Source organism: Apodemus sylvaticus, chromosome 13 (genome assembly GCF_947179515.1).
Source record: "Apodemus sylvaticus chromosome 13, mApoSyl1.1, whole genome shotgun sequence".
NCBI lineage: Eukaryota > Metazoa > Chordata > Mammalia > Rodentia > Muridae > Apodemus > Apodemus sylvaticus.
Window position 1 is genome coordinate 29,595,680 of NC_067484.1, and position 26,864 is coordinate 29,622,543.

The 26,864-nt window shown below is 38.5% G+C and overlaps 1 protein-coding gene across 10 annotated transcripts in view; it reads right to left on the minus strand.

Moving 5' to 3' along the window:
* Positions 1–26,864, minus strand: part of Cep192 (centrosomal protein 192) — an 87,454-nt gene that overhangs the window by 52,149 nt on the left and 8,441 nt on the right. For 6 of the 10 annotated variants that reach the window (XM_052155885.1, XM_052155889.1, XM_052155888.1 and 3 more), the window contains exons 7-20: positions 26,546–26,666; positions 25,354–25,481; positions 23,522–23,663; positions 22,147–22,271; positions 19,432–19,792; positions 18,124–18,267; positions 16,648–16,712; positions 15,400–15,609; positions 11,923–12,046; positions 11,480–11,554; positions 10,615–10,808; positions 4,540–5,356; positions 4,328–4,448; positions 1,156–1,324 (exon numbers count right to left, since the gene is read on the minus strand). In XM_052155885.1, the coding sequence (XP_052011845.1) occupies positions 1,156–1,324; positions 4,328–4,448; positions 4,540–5,356; positions 10,615–10,808; positions 11,480–11,554; positions 11,923–12,046; positions 15,400–15,609; positions 16,648–16,712; positions 18,124–18,267; positions 19,432–19,792; positions 22,147–22,271; positions 23,522–23,663; positions 25,354–25,481; positions 26,546–26,666 (2,796 nt within the window). The remainder of the gene's footprint in view (positions 1–1,155; positions 1,325–4,327; positions 4,449–4,539; positions 5,357–10,614; positions 10,809–11,479; positions 11,555–11,922; positions 12,047–15,399; positions 15,610–16,647; positions 16,713–18,123; positions 18,268–19,431; positions 19,793–22,146; positions 22,272–23,521; positions 23,664–25,353; positions 25,482–26,545; positions 26,667–26,864) is intronic. The other 4 variants (XM_052155893.1, XM_052155892.1, XM_052155890.1 and 1 more) reach the window with 3 other exon arrangements.

Consider the following 26,864-nt stretch of genomic DNA (forward strand, 5'->3'; position numbering starts at 1 on the left):
AGTAAAACACTGTGCTGAGAAAAGAGACTCAGGGGACAGGGGACAGGAATGGATTATTTTAAACTAAAGATATATATCAAAAGCTTATGAGGAGCTGGAGAGATGACTCAGTGGTTAAGAGCACTGGCTGCTCTTTCCAGAGGTTCTGAGTTCAGTTCCCAGCAACCACATGGTGGCTCAAAACCATCTGTCATTGCAGGTGCCCTCTTCAGGCCTTCAGGCATACATTCAGGCGATTGCTGTATACATAATAAATAAACAAATCCTTTAAAAAAAAAAAAAAGCTTATGGAACCCCATTGCTTTGTAAGCTAATCAAAAATTAAGTTTATTTTAAAAGGAGTTTGAGTGGAGGTGCCCTACATGGGTGAACAATGCTTCCTCTAGAAGATATGGGTATATGGGTTTGAAAATTCCAGTGCCAGGTTAGAATACTTTCCTACGGTCAGGGAGATCATAATGATTCCCCAAACAACATAGCTACTGCCACTGCTTTGGCTGCTCACCATATCTAGACAATAAGAACCTATTACTGAAGACACAACACACTTTGGTGGCAGAGCATAGGGAAATCAAGCTAGACCTGACCCAGAAACTTCCTCCCTGCTGGCTAGTCTTCATTGACAGATGTTATACCAATCACAGGAGAAAAGTCATCAATGGGCTTACACAGTGGGGATCCTATCTGCTACAATACTGATCTGCCAAGACAGAAGAACTCATTGGGTCAATAGTGGCTTAATAGTTATTGGGGTAACCAAATGCTTTTTAACTGAATTCGAGGGCTGCTCCAAGGGAAGGAAGTCATACTTGATATTATAATCCTGGTCAAAAGCCCATGGCTAGGGAGGTCATAGGCCCGAAGGAAACTACTAGTGTTTTGCTAAAAGGACATGTTGTCACAGTGCCTCCTAAATACTTATGTTTACACCTGTAGATCAATGCTGCTCTCAACCTTGGTCAAAGATACTTCTTTTGAAGTGGGCAGGAGCGAGTGTAGAGACATACGTACAAATACATACACACAGTAATTCACTCTAAAGATACAGAACAGCAGCACAGAGGTCAAACAGACCAGAATTCCAGTCTGAGTCAAGCATCACAAATACTTCTGGTCTCAAAGCCTTATTAAAGAAACAGTCCAAGTGCCACCCACCTTGTGGTCCTCTGCGCTTTCAGCAGCAGCTGTGACAGGAAAGGTATATTCCTGTGCAGACACGTAAGTCAGCCTGCTCATGTCAGCATGGGAGCATGCCAGCTGAGACAACTCACTCTTTAAGTGGGGACTCTGGTGATAAGCTGAGTCAAGAGATTCCAGAACACATCTGAAAGAAAAGTACAAGCATGGTGTAAGATTTTGTATAAGCAAATGACCACTCCAGCCTATCTACCACTCCTGTCTATCTATAAGCTTGAGGAAACTCAACCACAAACTTACTATCTTTAATTAGAATGATCAGTTATACTCCTGCTATTGACCTACCTGGTAAGCAACCATTAAAGAAAAGGTTGTCTCATTTTCAATAGTAAAACTATATACAGACATGTAACACTTAGTTATTCAGTCAATAAAAAATTATTGAGTACCTGACAAACAGCAGTTAATAAAACCATTAAAAAAAAAAAGCCCCTATCTTCAAAGAGCAAAACCAACACAGAAAATGGCATAGGTAAGGCAATAAAATATAAAAACAGATGAAGTGAACAACTTTTGTTTAAACAATTAAGCAGCACCTAGAAAAATCTTGACTCAGATATTCTGTACTTGAGAAATTCATCCAGAAAGAAAAAACTATTAATGATAAATATAAAACACATCATAAAAGGTATCTTTTTGATAATAAAGTAGGAAGTTGGAATGCGGTGCAAGATGAACCAAGGCATGGCACAAGCATGCAACAAAACACCCTTAACTACCAAACCCATGCTGTGAAGCCTGAGGCTATTAGCTCAATGGCTATAGCAGAATGCTTGTCTTCATTGCTATCATATAATAGAAACAAAAAACCTAAACCATGGTGCTGAATACTGTCCTCTGGCTCAAAAAGATGCTCACAATATAGTAAGTTAAAAAAAAAATTCAATGGATGAAGGCTAAGGATGTGACACAATGGCAGATCATGCTTTAAAAAAAAAAAAGCTATCAATTACTAGGACCCATATTAAAAAAAATTAAAAAGCAAAATGATAAAAAACAGTCTTTGCTATGAAACCCACATCTATTTAACACATACACACAGGCATGCACAAGCATGTGTGCACACACACACACATACACACACATACACACACACACACACACACACACACACACACACACTGGTGTTGCTTCTAGCTTATTCTGGTCTTCATCAGGCACAACAGAGCCTCCAGCCCAGATCTGGGAAGAAAAGCAGAAAGCTAAACTCAGATGGCTCAGCAAGTAAAGGCACTTGCTGCCAAACCCGCAGGCCTCGGTTTAACCCCAGGACTCACAGGGTAGAAGGACACAACCGACTCCGACAGGTTGTCCTCCCACCCCACATATACATTGAGGCATATGATGGACGTGAATGAGTACAACCACCACATAACCACACATAAGTATAACTTTAAAATGTATTCCACAAATGTATCCTATCATGAGAATTCCCTCCTAAGGGCAGAAGGAAATGAAGCAGGAAAATATTTTTCAGAAATAATGCTTGAATTCATAAGGGAAAAAATAAGATAGCCTGAGAAAGTTAAAAGATAGCTTTGAAATTTCAGTAGCTACTCAAATTTGCTCATTTATTAGTATCTTTCAATAGAGAAAACATTTGATCAATCTCTTATGAAGCCACAAAAGAGAACATTTACAGAATTAAAAATTAAAGGAAAAATTTTCATCTCAATGTTATTAAAACAACAAGACATGGCACTGGAAAGATGGCCCAGAGGTTAAGAACACTGATGTTCTTGCAGCCAGTGGGTTCAATTCCCAGCACCCACATGGCAGCTCACAAGTACCTAGAACTCCACAGGGTATCTGACAACTTCTGCCTCCTCAGTCACCAGGCACACACATGGTATACTTACATATATGTGATCAATATACTCATACACATGAAGTAAAATATCTTTAAAAGATAGTAAAACACCTGAGCTGGACACACGAATCCCAGCACTCAGGAGGCAGAGGTGGACAGATCTCTGAGTTAGAGGTCAGCCTGGTTCTCAGAGGAAGTTCTAGGACAGCCAGGGCACAGAGAAACCTTGTCTCAGAAAAACAAATAAAAACCAAAATCAGTTAGTAAAACACTATTCCATTCACTAAACCATACTAGAAAAATTGAATAAACCATGAAAGTCCCTGTTCTATTTAGCATTAAACTGTCAACTTAAGACAGTCTAGAATCACCTAAAAAAATTCTTAATTCTCTTTATCAGGTTAGTATGTGGGCATGTTTGTGAGGAATTGCCTTCACTGTCTTTAGGTGGCACCATCCCTAGGCATAGACTGTATAACAAGGCTAGCTAAGCATGACTCTTGCAGTCAGAGACTTAGGCAGCAAGCAGCATTCACAAGGTTCCTGCCTTGAGTTACTGCCCTGACTTCCGGCAATGATGGACTGTAACCTGGCAGTGGAAGGTGGAATAAACTTTTTCTTCCCTGGGAAAATGGCTCAGTGGGTAAACTGCTTGAAGGCAATCATAAGGAACTGAGTTTGAATCCCCAGCATCCATGTAAAGAAATACAACAATAAAAACAAACAAAACACCCATCAGGTGTGATAGTATGTATCAACAGTGCTAGTATGGGGAATGGATAAGAGGAACCCTTGGAGCCTGCTGCCCAAAGCTTACTGGCTTCAATAAACAAACAGAGCTCTAGGCTCTGTCAAAGACCCTTTCTCGGTATAAACTAAGGTGGGGAAACAACTGAAGCAAAGAAATTCAAGTGCTGGGCAAAGGTGGCGCACGCCTGTAATCCCAGCACTCTGGGAGGCAGAGGCAGGCGGATTTCTGAGTTCAAGGCCAGCCTGGTTGGTCTACAGAGTGAGTTCCAGGACAGCCAGGGCTATACAGAGAAACCCCGTCTCGAAAACCCCAAATCCAAAAAAACTAAAAAACAAAAAGAAAAAAAAACAAAAAAAAAAAAGAAATTCGAAGTATTTTAGGTACTACTATAAATGAACCTAAAAATGGGAGATTTTTCTTCTTTTTGATTTTTTTATAATTTAATTTTGTGATACAGAGTATACATTTTTTAAATTAAGTAGGGTTGATCTGATCAAACACATTATATGCCTATATGAAATTCTCACCTAATAGAAATAAATAAAAATAAGGTTGTGACAAGCACTTACCCTGAGAAGTTTCCAGAAATTTCACTGGGAGAAGAGTGACTGAGCGGTGACGTAGATAGTCTGTAGTTCTCCTCGTCTTGAAAGCCAGATCTATCACTCTCAGGAGAGGCAGTTTTCAAATCTATGAGAAAGGTGTATTTTCCAATAAGAACAGAAAAGACCACCAAACAACAATCCCGTACATCTGCAATGTGATTAGCCACTGTACTTACCAACACTTTTACGTAAGACTACATGACCGTCCTCAAAGGTGACATGTTTGTCACTGCTGCTTGTCTCACAGACACACTCTTTCTTCCTTCCAAGTTCTTGGTTATCTTGCATTTCTTCACATTGTTCTACAATGCTAAAGGAAGGTCCTCTGGGGTTCCTTAGTGATGAGTCACTCCCGGATGCTACAATGGAAACTGAGGCAGCTTTCTCACTGTTCAGCCTATCCAGTAATTTGTCAACAGAGTGTGACATCTGCCGCATGGCTGTATTTCTAGTCTCTCTCATGTTTGTGAGAACTGACTCTGAAGAGGTAACTTTTCTAAGTGATTGAGTATCGCTCCCTATATTTTCACCACAGAAAACAGCTTCTGCATCTTCTTCTGCTTCCCTTGTATCAGTAGCACAAACGTTCACCATACTCATGTCCTGAACAGTCTGCTCGGGTAAAGGTAAATCCCACATGTCAGATGTGCCTGCTCTTGCAAAGGGCTCTCGTGTACCTTCACAGTTACTAAGTTCCGTTTTTGTAAGGTATTTCTCCATATCAAATGCATTGGATCTGTTACTTTTTTCTAAATCATTAAGTAAGAAATGAGAGATGGGCGAACGGTCCTCTCGTGTCTCACCACCCTGGAAAGTCTCGCCTCTTCCTTTATTTGTAAGTGCCTTCATCATGGCAACAAGCTGGGTGGGATCGGTGCTCACTGACACATCTGCAATGGCTGAAGTAATGGTGCTTATTCTAAGGACAGAATCTCCACCACCAGACAGTGTGTTTTTATATTCCTGAAGCTTGTTATTACTGCAGAAAGTGTCCTAGAAGTAAGAAACTTTTATTAAATTAACTCACTCTACATACAAGGGCATGCACTGATTAGTTTAGTTTTTATTTAGTATAGTCTTCTCTTATCCAAGGGCTATATTCCAAGGTAGCATGCCAAGCTACAAATATGCTTATCCCCAGACAATATACAAACCTATGATAAAACTTAATTTATAAATTAGGCACAACAAGACATAATGGGAACCACAGGTATAAAACTGAGATGGACCCAAGAGCAAAAACTTTAAGCTACTATCCATGGTAGACACATACCAAAACATGTACCTCTGGTGACAACAGGATAGGTAATGCTAACTTCCTGCTGTGAATAACTGGAACCCAACAGCTTGTGTAAAAGCATCCTATTTGCTCAGTGTGCTGGCACATGTCTACAGTATCAGCACTTGGGATGTGCAGGCGGGAGGTCAGTTCAGTCATCCTCAGCTACACAATGAGTTCAAGGCCAATCTGGGCTACATGAGAGACTGTCTCAAACAAGCAAACAGGAAGGGAGGGAGGGAGGGAGGGAGGGAAGGAGGGAAGGAAGATGGATGTACAAAGTGGGAGGAAGAAAGTTAGTTTTATTAAACATTATTTAATCAAGGAGACAGGTTATAATTTCTTAGATAACTGTTAATACAGAAAAATGTATGAAATTAATTAAAAAAACCAAACTCATATAACATATAATCCAAAAGAATATCGAGAGAGAGAGAGAGAGAGAGAGAGAAAGCAAACTCAGAGAAACAAGCAACAGATAGAAAGAATTCAGATTCACAGACTAGTATTCCACTAAAGAAAAGTACAAAGGCTGTGAAACTGACTTTTTTTAAATCTTTTTCTCTGTTCTTAAATGAAAAATATTCAAAATAAGAATAAGGGAAAATATCCAGGCGGTGGTGGCTCACGCCTGTAATCCCAGTACTCTGGGAGCAGAAGCAGGCAGATGTCTGAGTTCGAGGCCAGCCTGGTCTACAGAGTGAGTTCCAGGACAGCCAGAGCTACACAGAGAAACCCTGTCTCAAAAACACCAAAACCAAATCCAAAAAAAAAAAGAATAAGGGAAAATTAAAAGTAAAGGGCTGGCAAAACAGCTCAGTGGGTAAAGACAGTTACCACTAAGCCTGAAGACCTGAATTCAATACCTGGAGACTCAGATGGCTCATGGCAAGAGAGAGCTCACTCCTGAAAGTTGTCCTCTGACCTTTACACACAGTCTCTGAGAAACATGCATATGAACACAAATATTATGTTTGACTATAAAAAAATTATGGGTAAAACACAGCATGACAAGCCTAAGGAGAAAAGCTTGTATTTACATAATTGATAAAAAAATCTTAGTAGTAAAAAAGCAACTGGAACAGAGGGAGATGCGGAGAATGTAGTGTTAAATGAAAGTCCCACGCTTCTGCTCAGCACCCACTCCTTCCATTTATCCAGTAAAGCACAACTCTTAAACTTGAATAGTTAACCAATTATATTTATATATAAGAAACTCCTGGGGCTGGAGAGATGGCTCAGCGGTTAAGAGCACTGACTGTTCTTCTGAAGGTCCTGAGTTCAAATCCCAGCAACCACATGGTGGTTCACAACCATCCATAATGAGATCTGACGCCCTCTTCTGGTGTGCCTGAGGACAGCTATAGTGTACTTATATATAATAATAAATAAATCTAAAAAAAAAAAGAAAGAAACTCCCAATTTCATAATGCCAATTTACAATGATAAAGTATTATCCCAGTATTTCTAACCTCTCCAAAACACCAGAAATAAGTCTGAAGCTATCAGTCTCCTCCTCTGCTCTGCCTGTCCAGTCCACCCAGCCTCTCTCCACCCCTCACTTCTCTTAGCTTCTCCTCCTCTCTCCCCTCCAATCACTGGTTCAATGTGAATGGATAGGAAATATCTTGCAACACAGAATGGTAAAAAGTTGACTACGCAGACAATTTTGATTTGTATGAACCTAAACTATAACCTCAAAAAATTTAAAGTAAAAACTGACTGAAAATAAAAACCAGATAAACATATAGTCATAGTGGATGATGTCAAAACCTAAATACCTGAAGGAATAATTTTAAGATACGATCAACTATCATTCTTATTTAGCATTAATGAAATAAAGAAGAAGGCAACAGTTATAGAACAGGTATCTCCTTCAAGGAAACAAAATGCATTTTCAAAGACTAAACAAATACAGATGTACTTAAGATGTCTAAATAAATAAAAGATGTCTTAAAACTAAGAGCAGAATTCTTGAACATACAACAAACAACATAAAACCAATTACTTTAAAATCTGGAAAACTGGACTGGAAAGATGGCTCGGTGGATAAGAGCATGAACTATCTGACAAACCACCTGAGTTCAGTTCCCACACACATGTCAAGTGGTTCACAACTGCCCAGAACTCCAAAGCAGAGGGTAGGCACCCACACACATGTCCAGACCCTACCCTCAACAAACACATAACTTAAAAAATAAATAATTTAAAATAGTAAAAATAAAATTAAGAATCTTGAATATCTTATAAATGCTTGAAAACCTAAGTAAGTTTTTTCAAGATATGTTGAACAGGGATGGGGATATCAATTAGTAGAAGAATATTCCCCTAAGAATGTGAGGAGCCAGGGGTTCAATTCTCAGCACAGCAAAAGCTGTGCTCTCAGAAAATTCATCCCACTAGATAAATGTCCGTATTAGGAAAATATTAGGAAAAGACAGAAATAATTCAGTAAAAACCAATCAGTAAGCTATACATTCATCTCAAAAAGTTAGGGGGAAAAAAGAGGAACTCAAAGCCAGTCTATGCTATATAACAAGAACTTTTTCTAAAAACAAGATTAATAATAAAAATAATGAGAGGATAGTTGGCACAGACCTTTAATCCCTGTAGTAGGGAGGCTGAGATAGATCGTGAGTTCAAGACCAGCCAGGCTCTCATAGTGAGGTTCTAGGATAGCCAGGGCTACATAGTGAAACCAGAGGAAGGAAGAAAAATACTAAAATGTTCAATTTAGAAAAAAACAAACAAAAAACAAAGGAAAATTTGCCCAATCATAAAATGTAAAGGAAAACTACAATAATTATTAAATGCTCATGGGTTAGAAGATTCAGTATTATAGAGATGTGAATTTTATTGTTCTATAGATTAAATTAATCTCATTAAAAACACATGGTTGCCAGGCAGTGGTGGCACACACCTTTAGTCCCAGCACTTGAGAGGCAAAGGCAGGCAAATTTCTGAGTTTGAGGCCAGCCTGGTCTACAGAGTTCCAGGACAGCCAGGGCTATACAGAAACCCTGTCTCGAAAATATCCAAAAAAAAAAAAAAAAAAAAAAAAAAAAAAACAAAAGTATATGGTTGTTGGTGGGTTAGTTCTTTGTTATATTAAAACTGTATGAAAATGATTTTAGTAGATGCCAAGGCAACAACAGTAGATATCAAAACAACAATATTTATGAGTAATGTAATACAGACAAAAATGATTATCTTGCATATGTGATTTTTTTTTAAGATTTTTTTTTTTAATGTGTAGGAGTACACTGTAGCTGTACAGATGGTTGTGAGCCACCATGTGGTTGCTGGGATTTGAACTCAGGTACATCAGAAGTGCAGACAGTACTCTTAACCGCTGAGCCATCTCTCCACCACTGAGCCATCTCTCCTGCCCCACATATGTGATTTATTAAAAAGTCAACACATTGGTGAAATAGAGAAAGCATAAACTAATTAAATAAACAATAGTAGATACTACTGAGTGAAAAGGCTAGGGCTGGAGAGATGAGTCAGCAGTTAAGAGCACTGGCTACTCATTCATAAGACCCAGGTTCAATTCCCAGCACCCACATGGCAGCTCACAACTATCTGCATCTCTGATTCCAGGAAATCTGACACCCTCACACCAATGCTCATAAAATAAAATTAAAGAAGTAATTTAAAAATAAAAAATAGTGAAAAGGCTAAGCCAGGCATGGTGGCTCGCATGTGCCATCCCTGCATTAGGGAAGCTGAGACAGGATGACTTATAGAAGTTCAAGTCCAGCCTGGATAACATAGTCCATCCAAGTCCAGCTAAAGCTATACAGTGAGACCCCATCTTTAAGAAAAATTGGGGATAAGTCACAGACTGGAAGAAAATAGGTAAAACTTTCATGACTGGCCAAAGGATCCTACAAAAAGATACAAAAAAACTCAAGAAATGGAACCTCACAAAACAAACTACCTAAAAGCCAAAAAAGTTATAAAAGTACTTAATTTCATTATCAATCAGGAGAATACAAATTAAAACAAAGAAGTCCCACTACAGAGCTACTCAAATGGTTAATAATACCACCTCTGTGAGGAGAGGTCATATGTCAACAAATTCTTACAGACCACTGGGAGACAACTATATTGGTGTAGCTCCTCCAAAAACTATGCCAAAGGAACCTCAGTCAAAGTCACAACCTTATTTGTGAACCATCAGTTGCACTCCACAGAGACACACACAGAACAGGGATGGTAGAGTGGGTCAGCCAACAAGGCAAAAATACTAGGTTGTTTCAGCACACCAAACATTCACTGACACTCATATAACAGAACACAACATACTAAGGAAAGTGACTGTTTATACATTCCTTTACCGGGTAAAACCTAAAGCAATCAGCCAAAGAAAAAGAATGTATGCTACATGCCTTTTATACAAAGTTAAAAACAGGCAAGAATCATAGTATTATAATAATACAACTAGTAATAAGTACTGTTAAGAAGAATTTTTTTAAAAAGAATTCTTATTTTGTTGGCTTTTGTTTTGTTTTATTTTTTCCAAGATGGGGTTTCTCTGTGTAGCCCTGGCTGTCCTGGAACTCACTCTGTAGACCAGGCTTGCCTCAAACGCAGAAATCCACCTGCCTCTGCCTCCCAAGTGCTGGGATTAAAAGCATGTGCCACCACTGCCTGGCAAAAGAATTCTAAATTATTGACAATATTTTCTATTTTTTTCATTCTTTTTTTCCTTTTCATGACTCTGGTGGTGAACACTGACGGTCTGTCTACTAGCCAAGTCAAGAGGGACACCAACTGGGAAGAAACAAAGAGTGTATGTACATACCTCAGTGTGCTTTCTCTTGATGTGAGACACAAACTGTCATAATGCATTCACTATAAGTCTATTTTATACATTCTTCTATATGTACATTATAAATTACTTTTTAAATGTTTTTCATTTAAAGGACACTGTAATAAAACTGAAGCCAGAAAAATACAGGCATACATTTTTCACAGATGACCTTGGTCCATCAAGAGAATCTAAGATGCCTTTAGGGAGAGCTTGAGCTACCTCTGTCTGGCTTCGGCTGGCAGTTAGTGTCGTGTCTTCATCCACCTGGGGATTTCTCTGCAGTTCTTCAGCCTCAAGTGTAACCGATCCTTCACTTAGCTGTGCTTGGGACTGTTGATTCAAGTCTCCTATAGGAAATAAGCAATATTCAACTTAAAGGCATGTATCACCCCTTGGAAACAATCTGATAAGAAAGTACCAGTCAGAATGATTAAATGGCAAGGAAAAAAAAATCTTTGTACTGTAAACTTTAAGTTGTCCTCAGTAAGAATGTTTAAATGACAGACATTTGGACAAAGGACAGGCTCTGAAGGAAGTCTGTGGATTTTTATCTCCCTTAAATTATTTATTCCCTTAAATTATTTAAATAAGCTAATTTAATATACTTGGGCTTCAAAAATTGATTTCAAAATTGTATACTTCTTCAGAATAACAAAAAATGAACTACACCCAGGCTTTTTATCCTTCATCCTGTATTGGAACACAGGCACATCCTGGGGGTGTAGAGATGGTTTAGTGGTTAAAAAAGCACTGGCAGTTCTTCCAGAGAACCTGGATTAAATCCTCTGCAACCACACAGCAGCTCCTGAGGCACTAGGTAGGTATAAACATGGTGCACAGATACACAGATAGACAAAATACCCAAATACATACAATAAAATAAACTTTAAAAAAGGATGGAGCACTGTTATTCAACTTCATAATCATGCAGTAAAAGATAATGGATTAGCAATAACTTAGCTAACGAAAAAAGTCTAACTTAGAATATTTTCTATTAGCTGAGAGTGGTAGCACAAACCTTTAGGATCTCTGAGTGCAAGCCAGCCTGGTCTACAGAGTGAGTCCAGGTGAGCCAGGGATACACAGAGAAACCCTGTCTCGAAAAAGAAAAACATTCTATAGATATTTCAGGAATGGTATATATAGTCTACTTTAAATTTCAAAGCATCTCTAATTTCTATTATTCCTTAACAGTAATAATTTAATAAGCCAAATTTAACTAGGTCATTTTAAATTATTCACATTTACTATAGTAGTTTATACAAAAAGATAGGTGGATTTTATCTCTATTCTCTACTTTCAGTTGAAAAGGAAATGTGAAAATAAAAAAAATTAAAAAAAAAAACATATCTACAACCCATGTGGAAATCTTATAAAGCAATGTATACATCTTCACCCACAGAATATGTTCACACGATTACAAGACAAAAGTTCCTTGCAGTCTTTTATTTAATCCACTACCTGAAGAGAAACCATGGTGAAGATGAGTTACTTCTTTTTCCAAATTACTTCTTGACACATCAGATTTTATTAACGCAACAGGTTCTCTCTCCTCTGGTGATCTAATAAAATAGCCAAAGGATGGCTGCAAAAATAATTAAACACAAATTAATTTTCCTTAATTTCCAACCACTTTGAAAAGCTCTAGATGACTTTATCTACTACTACTAAAACATCCAAATGACTTCATTCTTGCCATTTAACTTAAGACGAACCTTTTGTTTCTTCAGTCACAGCTATCATTTAATCACTGTAACTGATGTTATGAAGTAAGCCTTCCTAAAAAGTCAAAAACAAATCAGAAGTGGCACTTCCGTCAGTCCTTCAATAACTGTGATGAACACTCTCTGTTTATTGGCACTGTTCTGAATGGGGACTGGGAAAACATTGTAGAACTTAAATAATGGATACCTTGCTCTATAGATTGATCTAAAGAAAACATGCCCTGAAAGTAAGCATACTCCCATTGACTTTCATTAAGTTTCAGAAAGATCTAGGTTCAAAGAGCTTACTAAAGAGAACTGAATTTGCACTTTTCTTATATGACTTTCATATTGAAGATCTAAAATATGACTTAAGATTCTAGTTGATATTCATTTGGAAGTTTCTTCCCTGGATCCAGTAAGCTGGATATATGAAAGCTCACAATACCAAAACAAAAACTCTGAGTCAGACCTCTTTTCCTAAGCTCTAATGCTATGTTCATCTATTTAGGAAGGAGTTCAGAAAGCCACGCATGGTGGCACAGGCTTGTAATCCCAACACTCAGGGAGCAAAGATAAGTCTATGACTTCAAGGCCAGCTTGCTCTACAATTTTCAGGTTAGCCAAAGGTAGCTACATCTCCTATATTAAAAAAGAAAGAAAAGAAAAAGGAAGAAAAGAAAAAAAGAAAAAAAGAAAAAAGAGTTCAGAACCAAGTATAATGGCACACAACTACAACAAAACATAGAGTAAAAAGAGACAAGAAAAGTACAAGTTCAAGGCCAGCCTGGGCTATACAGTAAGACACTCTCTTAAAAACAAGACAATAGAAAAGGAATGGTTATTTTTCCATTTCTTTCATTGTCTCTAAAGGCCCAGTCAATCCACCTCTTTCAAGCATTTCATGTTTTAGTTCACTATATGAATCAGATGGTTCAAAAGCATGGTCTCATGTTAGGTTCTGAGGGGCTGGAGGGATGGCTCAGCAGGTACAGAGTATACTTACTGTACTCGCAGGACCCAGGCTTGGTTCCCAGCTCACAGCTGTCTGTAACCCCAGCCCCAGGGGCTGATACCCCCCTTCTGGTCCCTACAGGCACTATATGGATGTGTACAAATCCATACACACAGACACATGCATATACACCTAATTTTTTAAATTAATTTAGGGACTGGAGAGATGGCTCAACAGTTAAAAGAACTGACTGCTCTTCTAGAGGACTGAGGTTCAATTTCCAGCACCCTACATGACAGTTCTGCTCACAAGTTCATATAACTTCAACTCCAGAGGATCTAACTTCCTCTGATTTCCATGAGCACCATGCAAATACACTGTGCACATACATATATAAAGCAAAATACTCATAAACATAAAATAAATAAATCTTCTTTAAAATGCTTCATGTTCTATTCAAATTTAAGAAGCTGATTTCATTATATTGTGCCATAGTCTGGATGTGGAGTGGGCCAAGGCCTATGTACTAAGGATTTAATGAGCAGTGTGGCATCCTGGAAGGTGGTGGAACTTTAGGAGGTGGTTCCTAATAGAAGGAGGTTGTATCTCTGAGTGCATGCCCTTGAAGGGGACATGAAGACACCAGTCACTTCCTTCCTTGTTTCTCTCTCCCCCCTGCCCTCTTTGCTCTGCTATCTCTTTCCCCTTTTTTCCCTTCTTTTCTCTCACCTCCCTTACCCCAAGCTCCCTCCTAGCTGCCATGAAGTAGTTTCCTCTGTCACACTCCTGCTATGGTGTAAAGGGCTGACACAGGTTCAAAACAACAAAGCCAAATCACTATGGAGTGAAACTGTAACTCAAAATATACCCTACTTTCCTTTAAATGAATCTTAGCCATTGTACTACCATCTTACTAGGAAGCTAACACATGCTCTTAGTGAATTCAGCTTTAATAAACACTCTGCAATATAAATTTAACAAATGATGTTGCAACTCAAATTCCCTATGTAGAATAAATCTTGAATCCTTGCACTTTCATATTTCAATAGGTCACACTTGTCCCCAGCCTTCACCACCTCTCTTTGCACTGACTAAGCCTCTATCATCTGTTCCTCCTATTGTGTTCTACCGGCTTTCATCATGCAGGCTCCTGGCAAAGGTAATGGCAACGTGGAATGGAACCTAAGCAACATGACCAAGTAATTCTCTGACTCCAAGTCCTTCCTGGAAGTTCAACTAAGATACCGCCAATCTCCTACCCTACTTACCTTCACCCTGGCCCCTCTCATTAGTTCTACCTGCCTTTGATGAGCCACTCTGACACCTGTCTCCGGGCCTCACACACAAGGTTTCCCTTACCAGGACACCGTTCTCTGGATCTCTGGATGGCTGCCTCTTTATTCCATGTCATCCCCTTTGACAAGATTCCAAACAGCAGAGTGAAGCAGCTCTCTGCTCAGTCATTCCTTATAATGCTTACCACTACATGAACTGCTTGCATTTTAAAAAGCTGTATAACTGTCACTTTTTTAAAATCAAAACATTCCAACATTTTAAAATCAGATGGATGCAATAAACGAACCCTAGAATTCTACCAATCGACCACAAGTTACTCAGTACATACCTGTGTTAACTACTGTATATATAGCAACACGTTTCAATCTTACAAAATCCCACAAAGAGCACTACACTTTAGAAATGGAGAAATTAAGGGACAGAAGACAAATTGATCAGTGTCACAAAGCTAGTTAAAAGGCAGAGCCAGAACTGAAACCAGGTCTGACCGACCACAGATCCTAAGCTTTTAACCACTAGTCTGCCAAGCTCCCACGACCACAGATCCTAAGCTTTTAATCACTAGTCTGCCAAGCTCCCATTCTGCCTATGCCTGGAATATGTTGCTATATTCTAAATAGACCATTACAGCATTCTAAGTAAAAGAAACCTGGGATGGTGGCTATCCCCACAAAAACTCATGTTGAGGTTTGGTCCCCCAGATTCTGAGATGGTAGGGCCTCTTAGAGGCTTTTCTTCTAAGAGGGATGTGCCCTCAGGAAAACATTAGGGTAGCTCGCAGAAAAGTAGTCAAGTAAAGGCAAAACAGGGTTCTTTTAAAGTAAGTTTGGTTCTCTTCGCTTTCTCTTACAGACATCTTTTCCACGCATACCCATTTCCCCACTATGAGTTGTTATAACAGATTATCCAGTCTCAGGTCTTGTGGTCCAGCAACACACAATGGACATGAGTGACTTTACCATTTTACATGCATTTCATACTTACTCTTTTCACATCCTTACCACCACCAAGGCAACCAAGAGCTTCAGATCTTTCTGCAAAGAACTCTCCTAATGACAGGCGTAGATAACTGCCATCATCTTTATCGAAATCTGACGTGCCAAGCGATTTTTTCAATAAATGGTAATTAATTGTTGCTACCCAGGATGTATCGCCAAGTGCCACCGAAGGGTTCTGATCATCCATTTTTTCATCCTAGAAAAAAAAATATTGTTTTTTTTTTTCTCAACAAGGCTTCTCCTTATTTTTCTAATGTATGAAAGTAAAAATAAAAGAACTGGGAAAACTTAAAAACTAACTTTTTCAAAGCATTGTACAAACCATTCAGATAAACTTAAGGATGAGTAACTACTACAGTCTACAGAAAAACTCATTTCTGTATATCTGTTACAATATGTACTGTCTGAATAAGTTAAACACAAACTGTCACAAATTAGAACATACACATCTTTACCACACACAATAGGATTACCTTCATAAACTGTATTTTTTTTAAAGCACAAAGATATCCATGGAAATTTTAGAAACAATTTTAAGTAAATTAAAGATAAGTTTAGGGGCCAGAGAAATGGCTCAGTGGTCAAAAGTGTGAACTATTTCCTAAGGAGGACCCAAAAAACAATCCCAGCACCCACCACATCTATCTGATGATTCACAGTTGCTTGTAATTATAGATCCAGAGAGATCTGATACCATTGGCCTCTGCAGTGACCTACTTACACATTCATTCATATAACTAAAAGTAATTTTTATTAATTCTTTTTTAAAACATTGTCAGGCCACTAGCCTGACAATGACAACATCACCTTGGACCCCAGGCCACACAGCAGAAGAAGAAAATCAACTACCAAAGCTGTCCTCTGATCTCTATACATGTGCCAGCACACATGCTGGCCCTAAACATCCCTACTACAGGCACACAATAAACAGGCAAGTGCAGACCTTTAAAGATAAAGAGTTACTGCTCTGTTGTTACGGCTATTATGTACAGCACTGGAAATGAAGGGCAGTGCTTTATGTACCAGGAAATTGCTATGCCTTTAACCTACATTCCCTCACAAAGATGCATTTTAGTATTATCAGTTTTCAGCTAATAACTTAAAATAAAAGAGTTAAAGTTGCCATAACATGAAAAAATGTGAAATAATTCTATACTAACTGCTGGGGGAAGTTTTTTATCTAAATTTAAATTAATAAAAATTTAAATTTAGGTCGGAACAAGGAATTTCAAACCTGAATAAATGGATGTTCTTTATTGAATTCTTCTTCATCTTTTGCAATTAAATCCAATGCTTCAGCTTAAAGAAAAACAAGTTTATATAATTACATTTATATTAGCACACACAAAAAGCAAATTTAAGAAACAATAAGAAAAAACTTTGTCAAGGGGACAGGTGCACATGTGAGGAAGGTGCACCTCTGCAGGTGTGCCCGTCAGCTGTAGAGGCCACACGTCAACGTCAGGTGTCTTCCTCTAGTGCTCTAAGTCATATTTTTGAGAAGGGTTTCTGAACCTGAAGTTTAAGTTTTCAGTGTGCTGTCAATCCCCTAGCCTCGGCCCACTCTATCCCCAGGCCTCACTGGAGTTGGTACGTGCAGACCACTACCAACTTCTGACCCGAGTTTTTACATGAATACTAATAATCAGAACACAGGCGTCGTGCTTGTACAGCAAGCACTTTTATCTATTATGTAACTCCCTAGCTCATGAAATACAATTTATTTTAAGTATGTAAAACTTCCATTCACATGATTTATACAATTATATTAAGTATGTAAAGTTGTCAAATTTCCATTAAAATGCACACTCCTTTAACTGGTTTCAGTTGTGAAAGTTTGCCCTGGTTGATTTACACAATTGAGTATTTACACAATTGAGTATTTACACAATTGAGTGCAAGCATGACAGCATGTGCCTAGAGTCCCCGCCATTCATGAAGCTGAGGTAGGAGGATCATTTGAGCCCAGGGACATGAGACCAGCCTGATTAATAGCAAGATTTCTATCCATAAGGAAAATTCCAGACTCAGGAAATGGCTAAGTGGGTAAAACACTTTCCATGTAAGCAGGAAGACCTAAGTTTGAATCCCAAATACCCATAACTAAATAATTAAAGAGCTATGGTAAAATGTGAAAGCAGCAACCAAGAAATCTAACAGCCAAGAAAGGAGGAGGAGGACACTCAGCCATAGGAAGACTGTACAGAAGAACCTTAACTCACTTGCAGGAGCTAACCATTACATAATGTTTACCCCCCTGGCCTGATACCTCAAATACTATTATATTTCAAAGTACTTTCCCTGAGGAATCTTCTATTCAATCTGCAATGCCCTAGAATGCCCTAGTGTTGCCATTTCTACCCCTCAAAAATCAGTCATGAACATTAAAGAAGAGTTTTAGATTTCTAGAAAACTATAAATAATGATCTTCTCACTTGTCACCTGACTTCTTCACTGGTTAAACATTAGTTAAGCTGTCCCATGTCTTCCCCTGAAGTTTACTTGTTAGAACAAAAAGAAATAATGTAAAACCTCATCTGTGTTTCCTTCTACCAAACCTTGTAACCAACCTTTGTACTAAAGAATTTACAGAATGCAATTGTATTTTAGAAGGGATTTTATATGACTGACCAATACAAGCCGACTAGATTCAAAACATCATCATAAGCAATGAGTCTGGCACAATAAAAGTGGCTAACTCCATACTTACAGCCAGATCTGAAGTCTTCATTCATTTCATTATTTGGAGACATCTGTAAATCTTGTTGATCAATAAAAGATGTGTAGTAGGCAAGGTCAGTGACCCATCTGCCCTCTTCATTTTGGTAGACTACATTCTGTGAGAGATCCATTTCTAAAGAGTAAATTCCAAAACTATTAAATGACACGTGTAACAACTAACTTGCTTAATAATGGTGCTTAAGTCTGCTCTAAGTAAGTTTAAAAAAGGAAAATCCATTTCCCCAAAAGAGAGAACTACCTCTGATGGCAACAAGACAAGCTTACCCACCACGTGTATAAGAATGGGGTATAATGGGAAGAAAAGAAGGTGCATGTGCACTAGCTATCTGCTTAACATTATTATTTCTGAGCAACAATCATGCAATACTAGTATATTTGAAAAAAAAGTTTGAGATTTATTATATGTAAGTACACTGTAGCTGTCTTCAGATACACCAGAAGAGGGCATCGACCTCATTGTAGATGGCTGTGAGCCACCGTGTGGTTTGGTTGCTGGGATTTGAACTCAGGACCTCTAGAAGAGCAGTCAGTGCTCTTAACCACTGAGCCATCTCTCTAGTCCCTATTTTAAAAATCTTTAAAATCCATAACAACAGGGAGGAAGTCATAGGGTCTTCCTCTACATAGGGGAACCTCTGGCATTCAAGGGCTGATAGCGTACGGTGAGGAATTTTCTTTAGTACTGTTAATTACTAGGGAGTTATTGATACTCCAGAAGACAGGCTCATGACCATGCTTACTGACTCTGACTAAACCCCGAGGAGCACAAAACAAAAACAAAAAAGACATGAAGGTGGGATAGGGACTTAGTGGAGAGGAGTTTGTGGGTGAAGAGGATAAGAGAGGGTGGAGGGATGAATGTGACCACAATGTACGCCATGGCCGTTTAGCCTGGGCTGTTGTGGGACTCCTAACAGTGGGTAGGGCTGCCTCTGACTCCTCTGTGTGCTGTGGGGCCCTGTTCCTCCTGTGGGTTCCCTACGAAGCCCTGATATGAGGGTCTGTGCCCAGTATTATACTTGTTATACTTAGCCCAGCTGACATCCCTGGAGGCCTGCTCTTATGGGAAATGAGGAAAAGTGGATCTGGGGGGGGAGGGGGCTAATGGAAGGATGACGAGAGGGGAGGCTGTGACCAGAATATATTGTTCATTTTTTTTAAATCCATAAAAACATTTAAATATTTCAACATAAAATACCAGATTTCAATGGGGAAACTTAGCCTAAACATCGTACACACTCTTAAATTCTATTTAAAAATGAAATAGTCTACTCACTGTCATTAGTCTTTGCACCAGACTCATAAAAGTCACATGCTCTCCTGTCACAAGTTGGTGACCAAAGAGTATCAGGAGAATTAATTCCATTGTCGCCATTAGTCTTCGAAGATGCAATGTTCCCATCTTTTTGAATAAACACTGCAGGAGTCTCTGTATTTAAGCATCTATCCACATTCAGAACTGTTTCTAAATCTGGAGCCAAATGTTTATTTTGGTGAGGAGATTCTGAATCCTGTTGTATGTAGTCAGCTGGGTCAAAGGCACCTTCTGTTTCATTTGTGCTGTGACTATAAGTAGGTCTGAGAGTCTCACCCACAGCAGGCAGCCTCTTCACCAGAATATCCCCTCCTCCACATTCCTTTAAGAATTATTAACAATAGTAAGTTTAGCTTTTCACACTCATTTTGACATTTAATGGACAAAGTGATGCAATTGCTATAAAATGTTTATTATATAAATAAATGGCCTATACAGAATGCAGTATGTCCTGGACTATGTTTGAGCCACAGCTAAGCAATTTATCAAAATCCAACTTTAAAATGTGCTCGGGCTCAAGTCTATTTTCAGAAACTGTGGGGACACCAAGTTCTCAACTTGGTTATTATAATTTAAAAAATCAAGATAAAGGAGAGAAGGATATTCGTGTACTGACAATACTAATGTGCCTTATCAGCTGGGGCCCAAATGAACTAGAAGAATTCAGAAGCCTTTCAAGCTCTTTAAAGAAGATGGTGTCTGCCAATATATCAGAAAGCCTCAACATAAGAAGCCCAGGACCAAAGCACCTGCATCTCATCATTGACCCAACTTGTCCCACAACTCAAACACCAATGCAGTGCTCTGAAGAAACAACACACTAAGAAAAAGGAGGAGGAGGCAGTAGAACATGCTGAACCAAGAAAGTGAAGAAAGCCAAAGAAAGATACCCGAAACCAACTGCCAAGAGATAGAAGCTATCCTTCTTTATTCTGAATGAAGTCAAAACTAAGCCTTTAAGAGTAAATAATCAGACCTTAAAAAAAAATTTATATATATATATACATATATATATATATATGTATATATATATATATATATATGGTAATAGCAATTACACACATCAACAGATTTACAAACCAAAAGCAGGCCTCTATGTCCTCACAAGACTTTAAATTACACATTTTCAATTACCAATAAAAGTGTCTACAAAAGCAAGCCCATTCGTGTGACAAGCTGCATAAAACCAGTATAAATAAAAGCCTTTAAGCCAGGCGGCAGGGTGGACATGCCTTTAATTCCATCATTCAAGAGGCAGAGGGAGGTGGATCTCTGAGTTCAAGGCCAGCCTAGTCTAAATTGTGAGTTCCAAGAAAGAAAAGAATAGAAAAGAAAGGAAAAGAAAAGAAAACAAAAGAAAACAAAAGAAAAGAAAGAAGGAGGGAGGGATTGTTGATTAATTGTGGTAGTATATGTTCCAGGGCATCAACAGGGCCATCCCATGGAAATCTTTGACAGACAAGGCAGCAAAAGAAACAGGCAAAGGCATCTATGTTCCATATAGTTCCTGCTTTCTCCTCACCCAAGTGATGAACAAGTAGGGAATCTAGAAATTTTTAAAAGTTGCTGGGCAGTGGTAGTAGCGCACGCCTTTGGTCCCTGCGCTTGGGAGGCAGAGGCAGGCGGATTTCTGAGTTCGAGGCCAGCCTGGTCTACAGAGTGAGTTCCAGAACAGCCAGGGCTACACAGAGAAACAAAAAACAAAAAACAACAAAAAAAAGAAAGGAATTTTAAAAAGTCATCTAAGGGAGATGTCTCCTAGAACTACAATGACAGAAATCCTAAATCAGCTCCACCAACTGAGTCCCTGGGGTCCATGAGCCATGTGTGACAGTGTCCTAAAGCTTTACAGATACATTAGAGCTCTATACAGAAGCCAAACAAATTACAGAGTTGTCCTGTGTATAAAAAGACAAACCCTAAGGAAGCAATGCAGGAAAGACTGCATCTCCTCAAACCACTTGCCCAAACAGCCCTTCTTTAAGCTGCTTTGTTAGGTCTATGGAGCAAGTTATTAATATAGCATTAGATTGGTAAGTCAATTTCAATCTAGGTGAGGGAAGAAGGGGAGGAAAGCCAGGCTAGACAGACACATACAAATGCACAGACAAAAAAGGTTTGGAGTCAGAAACACCTACCCTGTTTCAAGACAGGAAAAACAAGGTGGCATCAGAACAAAGAGAAAAGTCTAACCTGAAAACAACCTTGAACAAAGTAAAAAAAAAAAAAACAATGTTTACTTTGGGTTTCTTGTTTGTTTCTTTTTAATTTTGTTTTTAGACAGGTTCCCATGTATCCCACCCAGGTGTGAATTCAGCTATGTAGATGAGTTGACTTTCAATTCCAACCCTCTTGCCTTTCCCCAAATGCAGGAATTAAATACATAGACCACCACACCCAGCTATGAGTTTTAGTAAATGACTATATACTAGGCTAAAGAACTTTTCAAATGAACAACTAAATGCATGACATCAGATGTTTAAAGCCAAGAAAATGTATACTATTGTATGATAGTGATGCCAATAATATATACAATCAACCACAAACCGTAGAAATAGTAATTTTATATTTTTTCCATATTTTTCAGGGATCAACAATTTTCTTCTGAAAATGTGGCAGGTATCATACAAACACGAGAGATTACTAGGAGATTAAATAAAATGTTCATCAACTTACTCTGCTTTGATTTGGAACAAGATCCTTCAAATGGTGTACCCCTTCCTTCTCAGTTCTCCAGGTATGAGAGTAAATTGATATATTATCTACCTGCTTTTTATTATCTATAGTACCTACACAGCCACCTAAGATAAAGAAAAAAGGTTAATGGAACAATGTCAAAGTCTAGATAGCCAAATGCAATGTCTTCTTACTTAATACTCAGTATCCATATGACAAATTCCGCAGATTGGAAACAAGTAAAAACAAGCATCAGTAGGGGTAAACATGAGAAGCCTGGCGGCATACTGAGAGCTGATTTCTAATTCTCGAAGGTCTGAAGAGGACACAATCATTTCAAATGGCCACCCAAGAACATACTGCTGAATTTCTATCAGTACCAATTCATGCAGACATGATTGCAATTATTTCTATTGTCTTTATATACACAGAACTGTTTTTTTTTTTTTAAAAAAAATGATGAGCTGGAGAGAGGGCTCAGTGGTTAAGACTGCTGACTGCGGGCTGGAGAGATGGCTCAGCGGTTAAGAGCACCAACTGCTCTTCCGAAGGTCCTGAGTTCAAATCCCAGCAACCACATGGTGGCCCACAACCATCCGTAATGAAATCTGATGCCCTCTTCTGGTGTGTCTGGAGACAGCTACAGTGTACTTAACTATAAAAAAGAAATAAATCTTTAAAAAAAAAAAAAAAAAAAAAAGAGAGACCGCTGACTGCTCTTCCTAAGGTCCTGAGTTCAAATTCCCGCAACCACATGGTAGATCACAAGCATCTATAAAAACATCTGATGGCCTCTTCTGGTACATCTGAAGACAGCTACAGTGTAGTTAGATATAACAATAAATCTTTAGGACAAACCAAACAGGGCTAACCAGAGTGAACAGAGGTCCTGAATTCAAATTCCCAGCAACCACATGATGGCTCACAACCATTAGTACAGCTACAATGTATTCATATACATAAAATAAATAAATAAATCTTTTAAAAAAATTAATGACAACATAAGTTTCACATCAACCCATCAAACAAAACCACTCAGAAACAAAGTTAACCAAGAGGTAACTGACCTCTTGCTCAGGCATTAAAAACTCTTTTCAAGGTTTTTGGGCTAAAGATTCAAAAGGAAAATGAAAATAAACTGAAAACTAATCACAACAAAGGCTTATTTTTCCTAAAAAAAATAAACTCAAATTTAAGAACAAAGGAGAGCCAGACATGGCAGCTCATTCCTAAACTCTGAGCAGTCAGAAGTCCAAGACTGAAAGGTCAAGTCCATCTGCAATACACAGTAAGACCCTGGCCAGCCTGGGTTACTATATGAAATCTTGTGTCAAACAAACCAAAAAGGAGGAGAAAATCACATTTCAACACTTACTGGTCCCCGGCCGACTACCATGGCCTTCCGCAGACTCTGTTTGAGTAGTATGACAATTTCCTGAAGTATAGGCATCATGAAGAATCAGAGGACTGTTATTTTCTGATTGAAACTCACAGTTTAAGAAACTGTTTTCATTTGCCTGTTAAGAAAGTATCTTCTTTTAAATTACAAAAGAACATTTTGAGGAAAACAGAATGTCTGCCTTATTAAGGGATGCTAGATAAACAATAAGAATCAGAAAAACCACCATGGCAAACAAAGTGTATAGTGCTTGATTCCAAGAGGCTTTAGCAACTAAGCTAACCAACAGTTTGTGAAGACTTGCTGGAGACAGGATGTTTACCAGGCCTTGATGTGTCATCCCACAGATGATTTAATTACAAAAAAAAAAAAAAAATCATCCACATCAGAGACAGGAGCAACAACATTACCATAGAGCACCCATGGGAGAGCCAATGTGAAGCAGAACAACAGCAGAAGCAGATGCCTCCACTGCTGTGAGGTAGTGTGTACACAGCAGCCATGCTTAACCAACTTACTCATGTGGAAAATGGACCACTAAAGTTCTTGCCAAACGTCTAACCTATTCTAACTAAGGGATATGGTAATGAGAAGTTCCAGATTATGGGTCTACAAAACAAAGAGCCTAAATTATATAAAATCCTTAATGCATCAACAAATTGCAAGTTAAAACAAAGAAATCCAACAACCACAGGTCATATAACCTTTGATTAAACTATGAATCACAAACAGTAAAAATAATGTTTTAGAGATAATTGAATAAATTTGAATATGGCCATAAATGTAAACCAATGTATCAGGGGCTAGAGAGATGGTTCAATGGTGGAGAGCTATTCTCCAGAATTTGGGTTTGGTTCTAGCACCCATATAAGTGGTGCACATCCATTTGTAATTGCAATCTCAAGAGATCTGACACCCTATTCTGGCCTCTGAGGGCACCAGGCACATAAGTAGTCTATATATGCATACAAGTAAAACATCCACATGCATAAAATATATTTTAATTTTAAACTACTGTACCAAAGGTATATAACAGCATATGGCTATGGAAGATGTTCTTTTTCATTGTTGATAAATTTTAGTGCATAGTCATAAATCATTTGCAATTTTTCAAATGATCCAGAGAGAAAAACTGCTATGGCAACAAGATGTTAATTGCAGAAAAAGGATTGACTACACTTTCTTCATTTTCCTGCCTTCTTGCATGTAACCCATGCTGGCCTCAAAATCCTAATCCTCCTGAATCAGCTCTCAAGTGCTGGAGTTCTTAATCCCCTTTTTTAACTTTCTTAAGCAAGGCCAAAGTAAGAGAAAATAAGAAAATCAATATTTTTCATCAATTTGAAGCCCACAGGAAAGCCATAGACTTAAGTTTAGAACATTAACATGAAATGAACAAGGTGTGGTAAACCAAGCGATGATGGCGCACGCCTTTAATCCCAGCACTTGGGAGGCAGAGGCAGGAAGATTTCTGAGTTCGAGGCCAGCCTGGTCTACAGAATGAGTTCCAGGACAGCCAGGGCTACACAGAGAAACCCTGTCTCAAAAAAAACAAATCCAAAAAAAAAAAAAAAAAAAAAAAAAAAATGGTGTGGTAGCAGGAAACTCTAATCTTAGCAAGTGGGGAGGCGTAGGCAGATAGGAGAAGTTCAAGGCAAGTTGTAGGCCAGCCTGCTCTACACGAAACCATACCTCAAAACAAAACAACATAAAAAATCTTAAGACAGTGATCTACAGGGTCAAATATTTATAAAAACAAACAAAACCAAAAAACAAAGACTAGAACATACTTGACTGGGATCACTTACAGGGAACTTAAAATCATTCTCTGGTGACTCCTGTCCTCCTGCTTCATATATCATCCCTGGTATGGCTAGTTGTTCAAAATATGCTTCTAAATGATCATCATAAAATTCTTCATCATTAATATCATCATCTATTGACAAAGTAGAATGAAAAATAAGGTGGGTTTTCAAGTAAAAACTGAACTACACATAATTTTTAATCATAAAGGCTGACAAAATATGGCAGGGCAGTGGATGACATAATTTTATTTTTATACCAAGCATAAAAAAACTATGACAAAGTCAGATGAGGCAGTGTATACCTATAAATTCCTAGCACTTAGAATGTAGGAACAGGGCTGGAGAGATGGCTCAGCAGTTTAGAGCACTGGCTGCTCTTCCAGAGGAGCCAGGTTCAACTTCCAGGACCAATATGGCAGCTCACAACTATCTGTAACTTCTGTTCTGGGGACCTGACACCCTCAAACACACACTACATGCAAGCAAAACACTAATGTACATTAAATAATAAATGAAAGAAAGAAAAAAGGAAAAAGGAAAAAGGAAGAAGGAAGAAGGAAAAGAAAAGAAAAGAAAAGAAAAGAAAAGAAAAGAAAAGAAAAGAAAAGAAAAGAAAAGAAAAGAAGAAGGAAAAGAAAAGAAAAGAAAAAAGAGAAGAGAAGAGAAGAGAAGAGAAGAGAAGAGAAGAGAAAAGAAAAGAAAAGAAAAGAAAAGGAAAGGAAAGAAAAGAAAAGAGGAAAGGAAACAGAAAATGTTTGCAAAGTCAAGGCTACCCCAGTCTACAGAGTAAGTTTTAAGTTTTAAGACAGTTACAGTTACATAAGAGTCTGTCTTAGAAAGAAGGGGAGAGGAGGGGAAGGGAGAGGAGGGGAGGGGAGGGGAGGGGAGGACTCAGAGGTTAAGAGCACTGACTGTTCTTCCAGAGGTCCTGAGTTCAATTCCCAGCAACCACATGGTGGCCCACAACCATCTGTAATGGGATCTGATGTCTTCTTCTAATGTGCCTGAAAATAGCTACAGTGTATTCACATACATAAAATGAATAAAATCTTTAAAAAAAACAAAACAAAAACAGTCTTGTCACAGGCAGAAGGAAAAGACAAAGACCATGACCAAAAGTGTACTAACTCCTGCAGTACAGACAAAAAGTGAAGTGGCAAGGGAAAGGCAGACAGCACCGCTCATGCTGTAGTACCAGAGGAGTCGTCCAAGTGTGTCAATGTTAAAGGTTTCTCATTGTCTAATAAGCTGGTGTGGCTGAAATCACTGTTTGGATTCATGGCTTCTAGATGCTTCTTTGGATCAGGCATGGCAGTCTAAAAGGAAACAAATGGTACACAGCTGTAAAAAAGACCAAGTATTTAATCTGCAGTGCAGTTAATAAATAAAAAATACAGGTTAGTCGATCAGGAATTCCACTTCCCACGGACTAGCAGCATGCCTTCCTGGCCCACTCTCCTTCCCTGCTCTAACCCACCTTAAACGCAGGCGCATGAGCTAGCCGCCTCCACAGC